This window comes from Mustelus asterias, chromosome 9 (genome assembly GCF_964213995.1).
Source record: "Mustelus asterias chromosome 9, sMusAst1.hap1.1, whole genome shotgun sequence".
Classification (NCBI taxonomy): domain Eukaryota; kingdom Metazoa; phylum Chordata; class Chondrichthyes; order Carcharhiniformes; family Triakidae; genus Mustelus; species Mustelus asterias.
This window is the reverse complement of record NC_135809.1, coordinates 89,724,667-89,738,438: the sequence shown is the minus strand read 5'-3', so window position 1 is coordinate 89,738,438 and position 13,772 is coordinate 89,724,667. Positions and strand designations below refer to the sequence as shown.

Sequence of the window (13,772 nt, the reverse complement as noted above, 5' to 3'; positions counted from 1 at the left end):
TGACCTTTATACCTCTCCCAGGAGGCGGAGCCCGACTGGGATGTAGCATAAGAACTATATTACAGGTAGAACAGCCCAACCCTAACCCCAACAGTAACGTGTAGAACAGCCCAACCCTAACCCCAACAGTAACATATATACAGACTCATAGTACTGGCCAGACCCTGGCTCAGCACTACCTGGTGGGAACCAACAATGGTTCACCACACTGTATATGCTATCCATGAAGATCTCACCCTTGTGGATGCTCCACAGTGATTCCAGTTGCAGTTCCAGGTCTAAAACATGGGTTTTGAGTAGCTGCAGCTGGAGATACTTCCTGCACACACGTTACCCTGGTCATCCTGGATGCTGGAAGTACCCCTGACTTCCCATATTTCACATTTCTACTGTCCTTAATACACCTTAGTACAGAAAGTAAAAGTAAAGGAAGCAATTTAAGGGCAGCTTGGCCATTATCTAATCCAAACAGCAATTTCAGTTATTTGCTAAAATAAAGAAAGACTAGACATTAGATAGAAATTAACCCTTAATTCAACCTTAAATTCTCCTAGTTAGCAAACTCCTACTTAAGCGCTCCAAAGTCACACTCCAATTAAGGAACAGCTTAAAGGATGGAAGAGAGACAGAGGTTTACGGAAGGAATTCTAGAGCTTGGGGAATTGACAGCTGAAGTCATAGAGCCAATAGTGGGGCAAAGGAAGTTAGGGGTGAATAACATGTCAGAATTAAAAGACTGTTCCACTCTTGGATGGTTGTAAGGCAGGAGGTGCTTTTAGAGATAGGGACAGGTGTGGTCATGGAGGGGTTTGAACATAAAAATTACAGTTATCCTCATCCAAAGGTAAAGTATGGGTCCGGTGGGGAATGTCATGCTCCCACTGACCTGCCACACCAGGCCATTTTAACTCTGTAGCCTCATTTAAATAGACCAACTCTTATCCAAACCCGTCATCAGTGACATCAAGCCATTAGATATGTGTTATAAATCTATGTATAATAGGTATATGCATTGATATATAATGGACCCATTACATATGAGTCCATTATATATCTATACATATAGATATATATGTGTATATATATGCATATATATCTATGCATAAATATATGCATCAATAGATATCTATATATATCTATGGAGATATATATATTATATATATGTTATGAACCACGGGAATAGTCTCCGGCAATATAATTGAAAAAGGGTCATTCAAGGTAAACATCAGATGCCTGGGCTAGGAGAAACCCAAGGATTATGTGTGCCCAAGGAAGACTTTTCTGGGCCTTGATCCACTTTCACAGATGCAAATAGCATTGAGCACAGCCCAGAGTTAAATGTCATAGTACCAAAGACATTAGCAGACTACAACCTTTACATTTAAGAGGCTGGCTGAAATGTACTTGATAAAATGAAACAGAAGAAAGTGTTAATGGACTAGCTGAGTGCCATCTTGCCTCGATCGTAACCTCTATATCCTGCGCTCATCTGTGAGATAATGTGTATAGTAAACCAAATTAAAATGGTAAATTTATACATTAATTCAAACTAAACGTAAGAGTACAATAAGGGAGAACAGATTTAAAAGATGAATTCTAGACTTCAACAGACGTAGGGTAGGACAATCAAATATCGCTGAATCATTTAAGAAACTGTTGGATGCTGTGATGAGGCCGTTGGAGGGGTTATTCTGGATCCAAAAAGCTGGAATTGGCAAAAGAGCCTTCCTTCCCCGTGTTTATTTTGTGAAATACAATGAGAACTGTCGACAGCACTGACATGAAGAGACATGTTCATAAAAATATTCTCACAGCTCCAGGAGATTTCAACACATCACCACCTCTCAAATCAAGAGTTTGTTTACAAGAAATGAATTTACATATTTCCCAATTCTTGATTAGACCCTTCACAGGAACATGTGATATAAGAACAGGACTAGGCCATTTGGCCCCTCAAGTCTGCTCCACCATTCAAAAGATCATAGTTGAACTTCCTTTTCAGCTACTCCTTTCTACAATATCCACATATCCCTTGATACTCTTAGTATCAAAAAGTTGATCTCTGGCTTGAATATGCACAATGACAGTACATCCACAGCCCTCTTGGGTAGAAAATTCCAAACATTCATAACACTCTGAAGAATTTTCTCCTCATCTCATATCCGTCCTAGATGGCTAACCCTTTACCCTAATACTATGGTCGCTAATTCTGGATTTTACAGTCAGGGTAAACATCCAGGAAAGTATCTACCCAATCGAATGTCTTAACAGTTTTATATGTATCAATGAGATTGCCTTTTATTCTTCTCAATTTTGGGAATATTGCCCTCGTCTCCAAGCTCTCTCAACTTAGGTCAATTCTCTCATCCCAGGAATCAGTTGGGTGAATATTGTTAAATTCACTTCAAGGCAATTGTGATAACCCACGTGAGTTCCTTGGGGAATCATTGATTGATTTCCCTGCGGGGTCCATTGAGTATGAGTTTCCCTGGTAACAGGCAGTGGTTTGCCCAGCTGGAACTCATTACGTGGCAGACCCAGGACAGGACCTGCGGAATCCAGGCAGAGACTAGTGTATGTACACCGTGATAGTGGTTTTACTTTGCATTCTGTAATAAGCTACGTTCCTTTTCAGTCGGGCTTCCTTAGTCATTATAGCAATCATCTTGCACAACCTCCGCACTAAGAAGTGCCTCCATGACACATGCAGCCTTCACACCACAGAGTTCTACACACATTCCCAATCCTGCTCACTGTCTCCTTTGTAACATCACAGTGCAGCATTGTAAAATTAGGATACATAGTGGGGGAGATTCTCTGGCCTCCCCTCAGTGTTTTTCTCAGCAGTGAGAGGTGGCATGAGGTGGTTGATTCCCATGTTCCCGCTGCTGTCAATAGGATTTCCCATTGAAGTCCATGCCACTAAGAAACCCACAGCAGGGGTGCACCGCCAGCGGGACCAGAGAATCCCGCTGGCATGAACAGCCAGAGATTCATAGAGTTTTACAGTACAGAAAGAAGCTCTTTGGCCCATCATCAGCCATTAAGTGCCCATCTGTTCAAATCCCATTTTCCAGCACTTTGTCCATTGCCTTGTATGCTATGGCGTTCAAGTGCTCCTTAAATGTTGTGAGGGTTCCTGCCCAAGGTTAGAGTAGATAAGTGCTTAATGGCCAGTGCACACACAATGGGTAGAAGGGCTTCTTTCTGTACTGTAAAAATCTATGAATCTATAACATTAATTAATAACTATACGAGTGTTTGTTGTGTTAGCTGTGAAGATTTTTTTATTGAACAGGACAAGGGTTAAAAATCCTATCGGACCATAAAAGAGGACATTATCTATTTCACTTTCCTGGTGCAATTTACAGTGATCAAAGTTATTCAAGTAACGATAAAGCCTAATTCTAAGGCTCCACAAGCAGCACATGAATGAACCCGCCCTTTGTGCAGAATTACAGATTTCACAACAAAGCAATAATGAATAGGCCACTGGCCAAAATAAGGCTCATCACCACAGGGCTGCTGCCCTGTGGATCCAGAACTGGCTTGCCCAAAGGAGGCAGAAAGTGGGTATAGATGGGTCTTTTTCTAAATGGAGGTCGGTCACCAGTGGTGTGCCCCAGGGATCTGTTCTGGGACCCTTGCTGTTTGTCATTTTCATTAATGACCTAGATGAGGAAGTGGAGGGATGGGTTGGTAAGTTTGCCAACGACATGAAGGTTGGTGGGGTTGTGGATAGTCTGGAGGGATGTCAGAAATTACAGAGGGACATAGATAGGATGCAAGACTGGGCGGAGAAGTGGTAGATGGACTTCAATCCAGATAAATGCGTAGTGGTCCATTTTGGCAGGTCAAATGGGATGAAGGGGTACAATATAAAGGGAAAGACTCTTAGTACTGTAGAGGATCAGAAGGACCTTGGGGTCCGGGTCCATAGGACTCTAAAATCGGCCCCGCAGTTGGAGGAGGTGGTTAAGAAGGCGTATGGTGTGCTGGCCTTTATCAATCGAGGGATTGAGTTTAGGAGTCCGGGGATAATGATGCAGCTATATAAGACCCTCGTCAGACCCCACTTGGGGTACTGTGCTCAGTTCTGGTCACCTCACTGTAGGAAGGATGTGGAAAAGATTGAAAGGGTGCAGAGGAGATTTACAAGGATGTTGCCTGGATTGAGTGGCATGCCTTATGAGGATAGGCTGAGGGAGCTCGGTCTTTTCTCCTTGGAGAGACGTAGGATGAGAGGAGACCTAATAGAGGTGTATAAGATGTTGAGAAGCATAGATCGGGTGGACTCTCAGAGGCTTTTTCCCAGGGTGGAAATGTCTGCTACGAGAGGACACAGGTTTAGGGTGCTGGGGGGTAGGTACAGGGGAGATGTTAGGGATAAGTTTTTCACACAGAGGGTGGTGGGCGAATGGAATCGGCTGCCGTCAGTGGTGGTGGAGGCGAACTCAATAGGGTCTTTTAAGAGACTCCTGGATGAGTACATGGAGCTTAATAGGATGGAGGGTTAGAGGTAGGTCTCGAAGGTAGGGATGTGTTCGGCACAACTTGTGGGCCGAAGGGCCTGTTTGTGCTGTAGTTTTTCTATGTTTCTGTGTTTCTAAAACTCATTTCCAAACTCCATGGCCTGGGGCTCAGCTCCTCCCTCTGCAACTTGATCCTAGATTTCCTAGCCCATACACTGCAATCAGTAAGGATAGGCAACAACACCTCCTCCACAAATATCCTCGACACCGGTGCCCCGCAAGGCTGTGTCCTCAGCCTCTTACTATACTTCTTATACACCTATGACTATATGGCCAAATTCCACTCCAACTCCATTTTCAAGTTTGCTGATGACGCAACCGGAGTCGGTCGGACTTCAAACAATGACGAAACGGAGTAAGGGAAAGAGATAGAGAATCTGGTGAAGTGGTGCAACCACAATAATATCTCCCTCAATGTCAGCAAAACTAAGGAGATAGTCATTGACTTTAGGAAGTGTGGTGGAGGACATACTCCTGTCTACATCAACTGGTGAAGTGGAGATGTTCGAAGGCTTCAAGTTTCTAGGTGTCGAGATCAACAAATTGTCCGAGTCCCCCCTCGCAGACTCTATAAGAAAGCCCACCAACACCTCTACTTTCTCAGGAGGGACGTCAGCTACGACTCTAACCAATTTTATACAGATGCACTAAAGAAAGCATCCTTTCCAGATGCATCACAGCTTGCTCCTGCTCTGACAACCAAGACCGCAAGAAGCTATAAAAGGTTGTGAATGTAGCCCAGTCCATCACGCAAACCAGCCTCCCATCCATTAACTCCGGCTACACTTCCCACATCCTTGGAAAAGCAGCCAGCATAATCAAGGACCCCATGTACCCCAGACATACTCTCTTCCACCTTCTTCCATCGGGAAAAAGATACAAAAGTCTGAGATCACTTACAAACTGACTGAAGAACAGCTTCTTCCCTGCTGCCATCTGACTTTTGACCTTATATTAAGCTGATCTTTCTCTACACCCTAGCTATGACTCTAACACTATATTTGCACCCTCTCCTTTCCTTTTCCTTCTCCCCACGTATTCTATGGACGGTATGTTTCATCTGTATAGCACGCAAGAAACAATACTTCTCACCGTACCCCAATACATGTAACAATAATAATCAAATCAAATATAATAGTGAGCACTATTTTTCTCATTGTTATTTTGACAGCAAATTTTGGCCCATGATTATATTTGTTACAAACAAGAGAGAAAAAATTCAAATTTAATTTTGATTGATTGGGTTGAAGGTTACTTTTTAAATTTGATTGCCCATATATTCAAACCCTGGTTTATCTTCTGATGAAAGGTCATCTAAACTCAAAATGTTGGCTCTATTCCCTCTCCAGAGATGCGGTCAGATCTGCTGACTTTTTCCAGCATTTTCTGTTTTTGTTTCAGGTTCCAGCATCCACAGTATTTTGCTTTTATCCTGCTTTATCTTCTCCAGGCTTTGAGAAAGACCAATTTTTAAAAAAACTTGGATGTCAATTTGAAGATCTTAGTTAAGAAACAAGAATCACTGGTCTGAATTTTCATGCAGACGGAGATGTTCTCTGTCTTCACGAAAATGGCAGTGGTCACACAAATCCAAAAGTCCCACATCCAAAAATGGGTGGGGTGGGGGAAGGGCAAGTGGGAGCGAGTTAAACTTTGGACATCTATGCTGCATGGATGCAAGGTGCACATGTTAATGCTGCTGTCTTCAGTTTGATCTGATTTTTGCAACGAGGTAGTGTAAATTTATAATTTTGCACATTAGACTTTGTACGAGAAGGTCTAAACTTATTAGAGTTCTTTGGAGAAATCGGGTGGTCTTTTAGAGAAGTACAGAGATATGCTACCAGGACATCTTTCGAAGAGATCAAGTGCCAGAGAGGTACTGGTCACTCAGCTTCCTATCCTTGGTCCTTTGCCTAGTGAAATCAACCTGTGTCTACCCTTGTTTTTAAATATCATCACTACCTCCCTCAAAGCTGATATCACTTCCTAAAAAAAAGGATCTTATAGCCTCAATCTTCTGCAATTGTCACAGTATAAATCTTCTCTTTAGTTCCAAAGTCCAAGGATTTTTTGTTATTTCTAAAGGATGCACTTCCTACTCTCACCACTCCCTGAATGAGATTGTTCTATTTGATTTCTACTGCACCCACAACACAGATACTGCGATCAGACACACGCCACTCTGAAACCAAGTGGCAGATTGAACCCAATTGAACTTCTGTGGATTTCTCCTCAAACCCCCCCAGATAATTAATACATTGTGAGCCAACTGGCCTCACTGGACTCCAGGTTCCACACGAGTGTTTCCAAACTCCATTCTCAAAAGGACACACCTTAGAATGTTCTTCCGAACAATGCTTCTCCTCAGCTGTTTTCAGCAAGGATCCAGGATTTCCAATCTTCTCTCAGTTTTCCTGTCTTGAATTGCCATGCCAACAGATCCCTACTGTTTCATAGGCTGTATTAAGATTTCACCAAACTTTTGGTTTACCTCTGGTTTTCTGCTTTAAATCTGGTTATTGCAGCTGTCTCTTTTTTCCAGAGCATTTTCTCTGCCTTTTACTTGCATTCTCCTGAACAGAACCTTGTTCAATTTCTTGTTCGTTGTTCCTTTAACTTAACTATCTTCCTGAGACTTGAGGCGAATTTTACCATCCCACCTGCCACGGGAATCGGAGCGGGTGAGGGGCAGACCATGGAAAGCTCAAATGTTCCCCCACATTTACAGAACCACTGAGGTGTACAGTGGAGGAGGCCAAGTAACTCATATTAGCATCTGCTCAGTTCAACTAAATCCCGTCGCACTGGTTCACTTTGTTTCAAATATTTTCCAATTTTTCCCTAAAATTGGCAATGGTTTCACCGTCAATCATTCATTAGGGAGCTGCAAAAAGCAAACTTCCCAAATTAACAAAATAAAGTCTAGGAACTAAGGGGTTCGGACAAAAAGAATGGATGGGATTTTCCAGCTGCGCTCGTCCTGGAACCAGAAAATCCCATCCAAGGTCCAACTAATTTCTACTGCACCCACAACACAGATACTGCGATCAGACACACGCCACTCTGAAACTAAGTGGCAGATTGAACCCAATTGAACTTCTGAGGAGAAGCATTGTTCGGAAGAACTTTCTAAGGCGTGTCTTTTTGAGAATGGAGTTTGGAAACACTCGTGTGGAAGCTGGAGTCCAGTGAGGCCAGTTGGCTCACAATGTAATAATTATTTGAGGAGAAATCCACAGAAGTTCAATTGGGTTCAATCTGCCACTTGGTTTCAGAGTGGCATGTGTCTGATCGCAGTATCTGTGTTGTGGGTGCAGTAGAAATTAGCTGACCTTGAATGGGATTTTCTGGTTCCAGGACGAGCGCAGCTGGAAAATCCCATCCATTCTTCTTGTCCGAACTCCTTAGTTCCTAGACTTTATTTTATTAATTTGGGAAGTTTGCTTTTTGCAGCTCCCTTGTCCTGTCCAGATGCTCCTGGGCCCAGCTTACTCAACTCAAATGGTCTTTTTAACTTAAAGGTGGCACCTTGTTGCTAAGCAACAGCTCAGTCTTTCTTTAAGCTTGTGGTTGCTTTTCAGGTCATAAATTCTCTAAACAAAATACAGACACAGTTTGAAATGAAACTAAAACCCCCATACATACAAACATATTTGTTTAACAGAATCTAACTAGACATTTAACCCTTTCCTATGCAATCACACGAATTCAAATTCACTTCAATCTATACTTTATTTCTTATATACAAAAATACGAACATAGATTACTTAAAAACGACCTTTTTCCTGACAACACTATTGTGATTATTTATACATTTGTTACTCTGTGATTTGACTTCTTTAACTTGCTGAAACCTGACTCTTGATTCCACATCACAGAATCACAGAATTGTTACGGTGCAGAAGGAGGCCATTCAGCCCATCGTGTCTGCACCAGCTCTCCAAATGAGCATAATTACTTAGTGCCATTCCCCTGCCTTTTCCCCGTAATCCCGGCACATTATTTATATTCAGATAATCATCTAATACCCTCTTGAATGCTTTAATTGAACCTGACTCCACCACACTTCCAGGCTGTGCGTTCTAGGCCCGAACCACTTGTGTGAAAAAGTTCTCTCATATCACATTTGCATCTTTTGCAATCTGTGCCATCTCGTTCTCGATCCTTTTATGAGCGGGAATAGTTTCTTCCTATCTGCTCTGTCCAGTCTCCTCATGATTTTGAACATCTCCACCAAATCTCCTCTTAGCCTTCTGTCTAAGCAGCTTGGTCCCAACCTCTTCAACCTATCTTCATAACTGAAGATTCTCATTCCTGGAACAATTCTTGTAAACGTATTCTGAGCTTTCTCCAACGCATTTGTATCCTTCCTATGGTGTGGTGCCTAGAACTGTAAATGTTACTCCAGCTGAGGCCTAACTATTGTCTTATGTATGTTCAGCATAACCTCCTTGCTCTATGCCCCTATTAATAAAGCCCACAATACTATGTGCTTTATTAACTGCTCTCTCCACCTTCAATGATCTATGCACACATACAGCAGATCCTTCTGCTCGTGCACCCCCCTTAAAAATTGTACCCCTTATTTTATATTGTCTCTCCATGTTCTTTCTACCAAAATGCATCACCTCACACTTCTCGACATTGAACTTCATCAGCCATCTGTCTGCTCACTCCACTAACTTTGAAGTTCTACACTGTCCTCCTTATAGGTTACAACACTTCCAAGTTTTATATCAGCCACAAACTTTGAAATTGTCTCCTGCGCACCAAGATCCAGAGTATTAATATACATGCCGCAAACTGTAGAATACTACAGCACATATCTTTACCTACTCCCAAGTTGTATTTGTTTTCTTGTCCTATTCCATTTATTCTCATCTACATGTGCTGCCATAGCCTTGCCCCATCCTACTTCAATAATCTCATTCAGTCCCTAGTCCCTGCTTATTCCCTTCACTCCTCCAACATTTTCCAATTCCTTACTCCCTCGTCTTACTAAGTGGTAACTGCTCTTTCAGTCACTTTCACCATCCATAACAGCCTCACAACTAATCACTTTCAGTGAAGACTTTGGTCAGCCCCACCCTTTCTTTCAGCCGCTCCCTTTAACTCCAGTTTATGTACTAATGTTATTGAGTCCAATTTATTCTCCTCACTGTATAGTTGTGCTTTCAATATGAGAAGAATTTATAAAGGCAAATTGTTGTTGAATTCTCCCAAGGTAACATGCTCCAAAAGCTGGTTTCCTATTTTGAAGGTTCCTTCCACAACCTTTGTGTCAGTGTAACTATTTGTTATATTTATGCATTCTACTTATTTATTTATTTTCAGAAAATGATTAAAGACATGGGACTAGAGCTGAGAAACCTCAGCAAAATATTGCATGATAAGGCGTGTAAACATTGAGGATGCTCATTCCACTTGGCTTCATGAAATGCTAAAACATTCAAGAAGATGTTAATCACACTACATGCCCTTTACCAAAAAAAACCATGATCCCACTTCTTTGCAAACTATCACCCTATCTCTAACCTCCCTTTCCTCTCCAAAGTCTGCAAATGTAAGTTCCTGAATCTGTCGTTATTCTGCCCAGAGGTTTATGTTTGAGTTTCCATTCTTTTATTTTTTCATAGGACATGGGCATTGCTTGCTGGCCAGCATTTATTGCCTATCTCTAGTTACCCTTGGAGGGCAGTTGAGAATAACCACATTGCTGGGGATCTCGAGACACATGTAGGCCAAACCAGTTTAGGATGGCAAATTTCCTTCCCCAAAGGACATGAATGAACTAAGTGGGTTTTCCCGACTATTGACAATGGTTTCACCAGCAGATTCTTAATTCCAGATATTTTATTTTTATTTGCCGTGGTGGGATTCGAACCCAGGTCCCCAGAACATTAACTGAGTTTCTGGATTAATAATCTAGCAATAATACCATTAGGCCATCGCATCCCCTGCCATAATACAGCTACTATCAAAATTACAAACAGCATCCAATGTGATTGGCAACAGTGAACTTCACCTCCTTGTCCTTCTCTACCGGCTAACACAGTTGACCATACCATTCTCTGCCAATGTCTCTCCACTATCATTCAGCAAGGTGGGACTGCTCTCGTCTGATTTTTTTCTCATCTATCTAATCATAGCCAGAGTATCACTTGCGATGGCATGGTGGCACACTGGTTAGCACTGCTGCTTCACAGCTCCAGGGACCTGGGTTCGATTCCCAGCTTGGGTTACTGTCTGTGCAGAGTCTGTACATTCTCCCCGTGTCTGTATGGGCTTCCTCTGGGTGCTCCGGTTTCCTCCCATAGTCCAAAAGACATTGGCCATAGGTGCATTGGCCATGCTAAATTATCTCTCAGTGTACTCAAACAGGTGCTGGAGTGTGGGGACTAGGGGATTTTCACAGTAACTTCATTGCAGTGTGAATGTAAGCCTACTTGTGACACTAATAAATAAACTTTAAATTGTTACATTTGGTAAACCAAAAGGATCTATCCTTGGATTCCCTCTTATTTCTCACCAGCATGCTGTCCCTTAGCAACATCAACCAAAAGCACAGCATTAGATTTTACACATAGGCTAATATCGCCCGGCTCCACCACATCACTACCTGCCTTGACTGTTGCTCAGTTATAGGTCTGCTTACATGGTATCCAGTTCAGCAGTAATTTCCTCTAATTAAATATTGAGAAGACTGGTGTCTGCTTCAAACTCTGTTCCCTAGTTACCAATTACATTCTTCTCGTTGGCAATTGTCTGAGACCAAAACAGATTGTTAACATGTTTGACCCTGAAATGAGCTTCCAGGCACATATTTTTGCCCTCACTGAGACCACCTATTTAAAACTCTGCAACAACACCCAACAGAGATGAGGAATTTTTTTCTCTCAGAGGGTGGTGAATCTGTCAAACTTTCTTTTGAAAATAAAGCAAAGAATTGAGCAGGGTTTATGATGGGTGCTGATTCACCACCCACTCATCATACAGTCCACCTGCACCCACGTTCCTTGAAGTATCGTCCCAAGTTGTATCTATTCTTTCATCCCATTATTTATCAAGGACCTTCTGACACCTTTGAACGACTTTCCACATATCTGTTGTGGGGATTAAAATTCTTCTAAATCGGTAGTCTGGTTTGAGGCTCATTAATTTACACCAATGTCTTCCAGCCCTGTGCTCACAATCTGCATCGCTCTGTTTACACTCACATCAACTAGATCCAGCATTTAAGGACCCCAATCGTGTTCCATGTTCCCAACGAAAACAAGTTGGGCTAATTTGCAACGTATTCTATGAAATGTGGTTTCTCAGATATTAAACCATAAATGCTTATCGCAAGACTAAGAAATCCTTTTATTCGGTATTTTAAAAGAGATGTTAGTCTGTTTATTTTAAATGTATTACTGCAGAAGGTGATCGATCAACAGCTGGATTTGGGCTACCACGAATGGTGGTTGTGGCTGCAGCACTGTGCTCATTTTAGAAGTCAAATGGAGTTACCATTCTCTGTTTGGGATGAAAACATTAAAACTATTTTTTAAATTGTGACAATTGAATTTTGTTGAATGGCGTTACACCAAGTAAAACTGAAACCAAGAGAAGCAAATCTCTCCTGTGTAAATGGGTTCAAAGTTCCTGTTACACCCATTGGGTTTTTTTTTCGCCTCAAACGTTCTGCAAATTCGAGGGGGAATCCTGTGTTAAAGAGGGGGTGGGCAGCTGTTCTACGACAAGAAAACTGAGCGAAGGCGGTATAGAACCGAAGCGTTTTAAATATCTGCTTTACCTGCTCCATAATCTGAGTGCAATCTGGTGCGGCGAAAACTTTTCTCAAAGTTACACACAAGTTTGAATGCTGCCGACTGCAGCGAGTTCCGCGAGGTTGGTAACGTGTCCAGTCAGGATTCACCGGCAGCCCCTTTCCTGGTGCACCTCCACCCTTGCCCAGGAAAGTCCAGCCCCCACCCCAGAGCTTTCTCGGTTCCTGTGGATAGCCTTACAATTACTGAGAAATGCCTAATGGGCATTCATGGTTCTCAAACCTTTTCCACAACTTCCTCATTCCAGACTCAAAGAGGCATTGGAACTGGTGATGTCACTGATGTGGAGATGGCTCCGTATGCCCTGTTTGACAGAGTAAGAAGTTTAACAACACCAGGTTAAAGTCCAACAGGTTTATTTGGTTGCAAAAGCCACACAAGCTTTCAGAGCCTTAAGCCCTTTCTTCACCTGATGTAAAAAACATCCCTCTAATATCTGAGTTATACTTCGCCCCTCTCACCTTGAGCCCGTGACCCCTCGTGAACGTCACTTCTGATCTGGGAAAAATCTTCCCACCGTTCACCCTACCTATTCCCTTCATAATCTTGTACACCTCTATTAGATCTCCCCTCATTCTCCGTCTTTCCAGGGAGAACAACCCCAGTTTACCCAATCTCTCCTCATAGCTAAGACCCTCCGTACCAGGCAACATCCTGGTAAACCTTCTCTGCACTCTCTCTAACGCCTCCACGTCCTTCTGGTAGACCAGAACTGGCGGCGACCAGAACTGGACGCAAGGAATCCTTTGCTTAAATACTGGAACATAGATTTTAAAATCAAAAAATACATCACAACCATGTCAAGCTGCTAAAATATTTGCACATAGCTCACCTATCCCCAGCTACCAAAATCCTGAGGGGACCAGACCAAGTAGATGTGGAGAAGATGGAGAATCTAGAACTAGGGGCCATTGTTTAAAAATAAGGGGTTGCTCATTTCATACAATAGATTGGTGTTTGATGGCCAGCGCAGACACAATGGCCCAATGGGCATCGTTATGTGCTGTAAAACACTGGCTGGAATTCTCCGACCTCGCCCATGGCTGGGATTGTCCAGTTCCACTGCTGTGAGTGGAAATTTGGCTGAGCGCCAAATTGTTCTCACTGGCAGCAGTAGGAGACAGGAGAATTCTGGCCTCTGACTCTTCAGACAGAGCTGAGGAGAATATTTTTCTCTCAGGGTCATGAGTCTCTGGAATTGTCTTCCTCAAAAGGCAGTGGAAGAAAGTCTTTGAATGTTTCTTAGGCAGAGCTAGATAGATTCTTAATAAGCTAGAGGGTGGGTAGGAATGTGAGGTTGAAGTTAAAATCAGATCAGCAATGATCTTATCAAATGTCAGGGTGTCAGGCTCAAGGGGCTGAGTGGCCTTCTCCAAATTCATGTCTTCGTATGTAAGCCTGCACTGTG

At 42.6% G+C, this 13,772-nt stretch overlaps 1 protein-coding gene across 2 annotated transcripts in view; it reads right to left on the bottom strand.

The window, feature by feature from the left end:
• The window catches only part of LOC144499161 (anoctamin-9-like), a 133,477-nt gene extending 120,862 nt beyond the window's left edge, over window positions 1-12,615 (bottom strand). The window contains exon 1 of one of the 2 annotated variants that reach the window (XM_078221243.1): window positions 12,331-12,615. In XM_078221243.1, coding sequence (XP_078077369.1) covers window positions 12,331-12,339 — 9 coding nt within the window. In that variant the 5' untranslated portion in view covers window positions 12,340-12,615. The remainder of the gene's footprint in view (window positions 1-12,330) is intronic. The other variant, XM_078221242.1, reaches the window with a different exon arrangement.
• Between the last annotated feature and the right edge of the window lie 1,157 nt (window positions 12,616-13,772).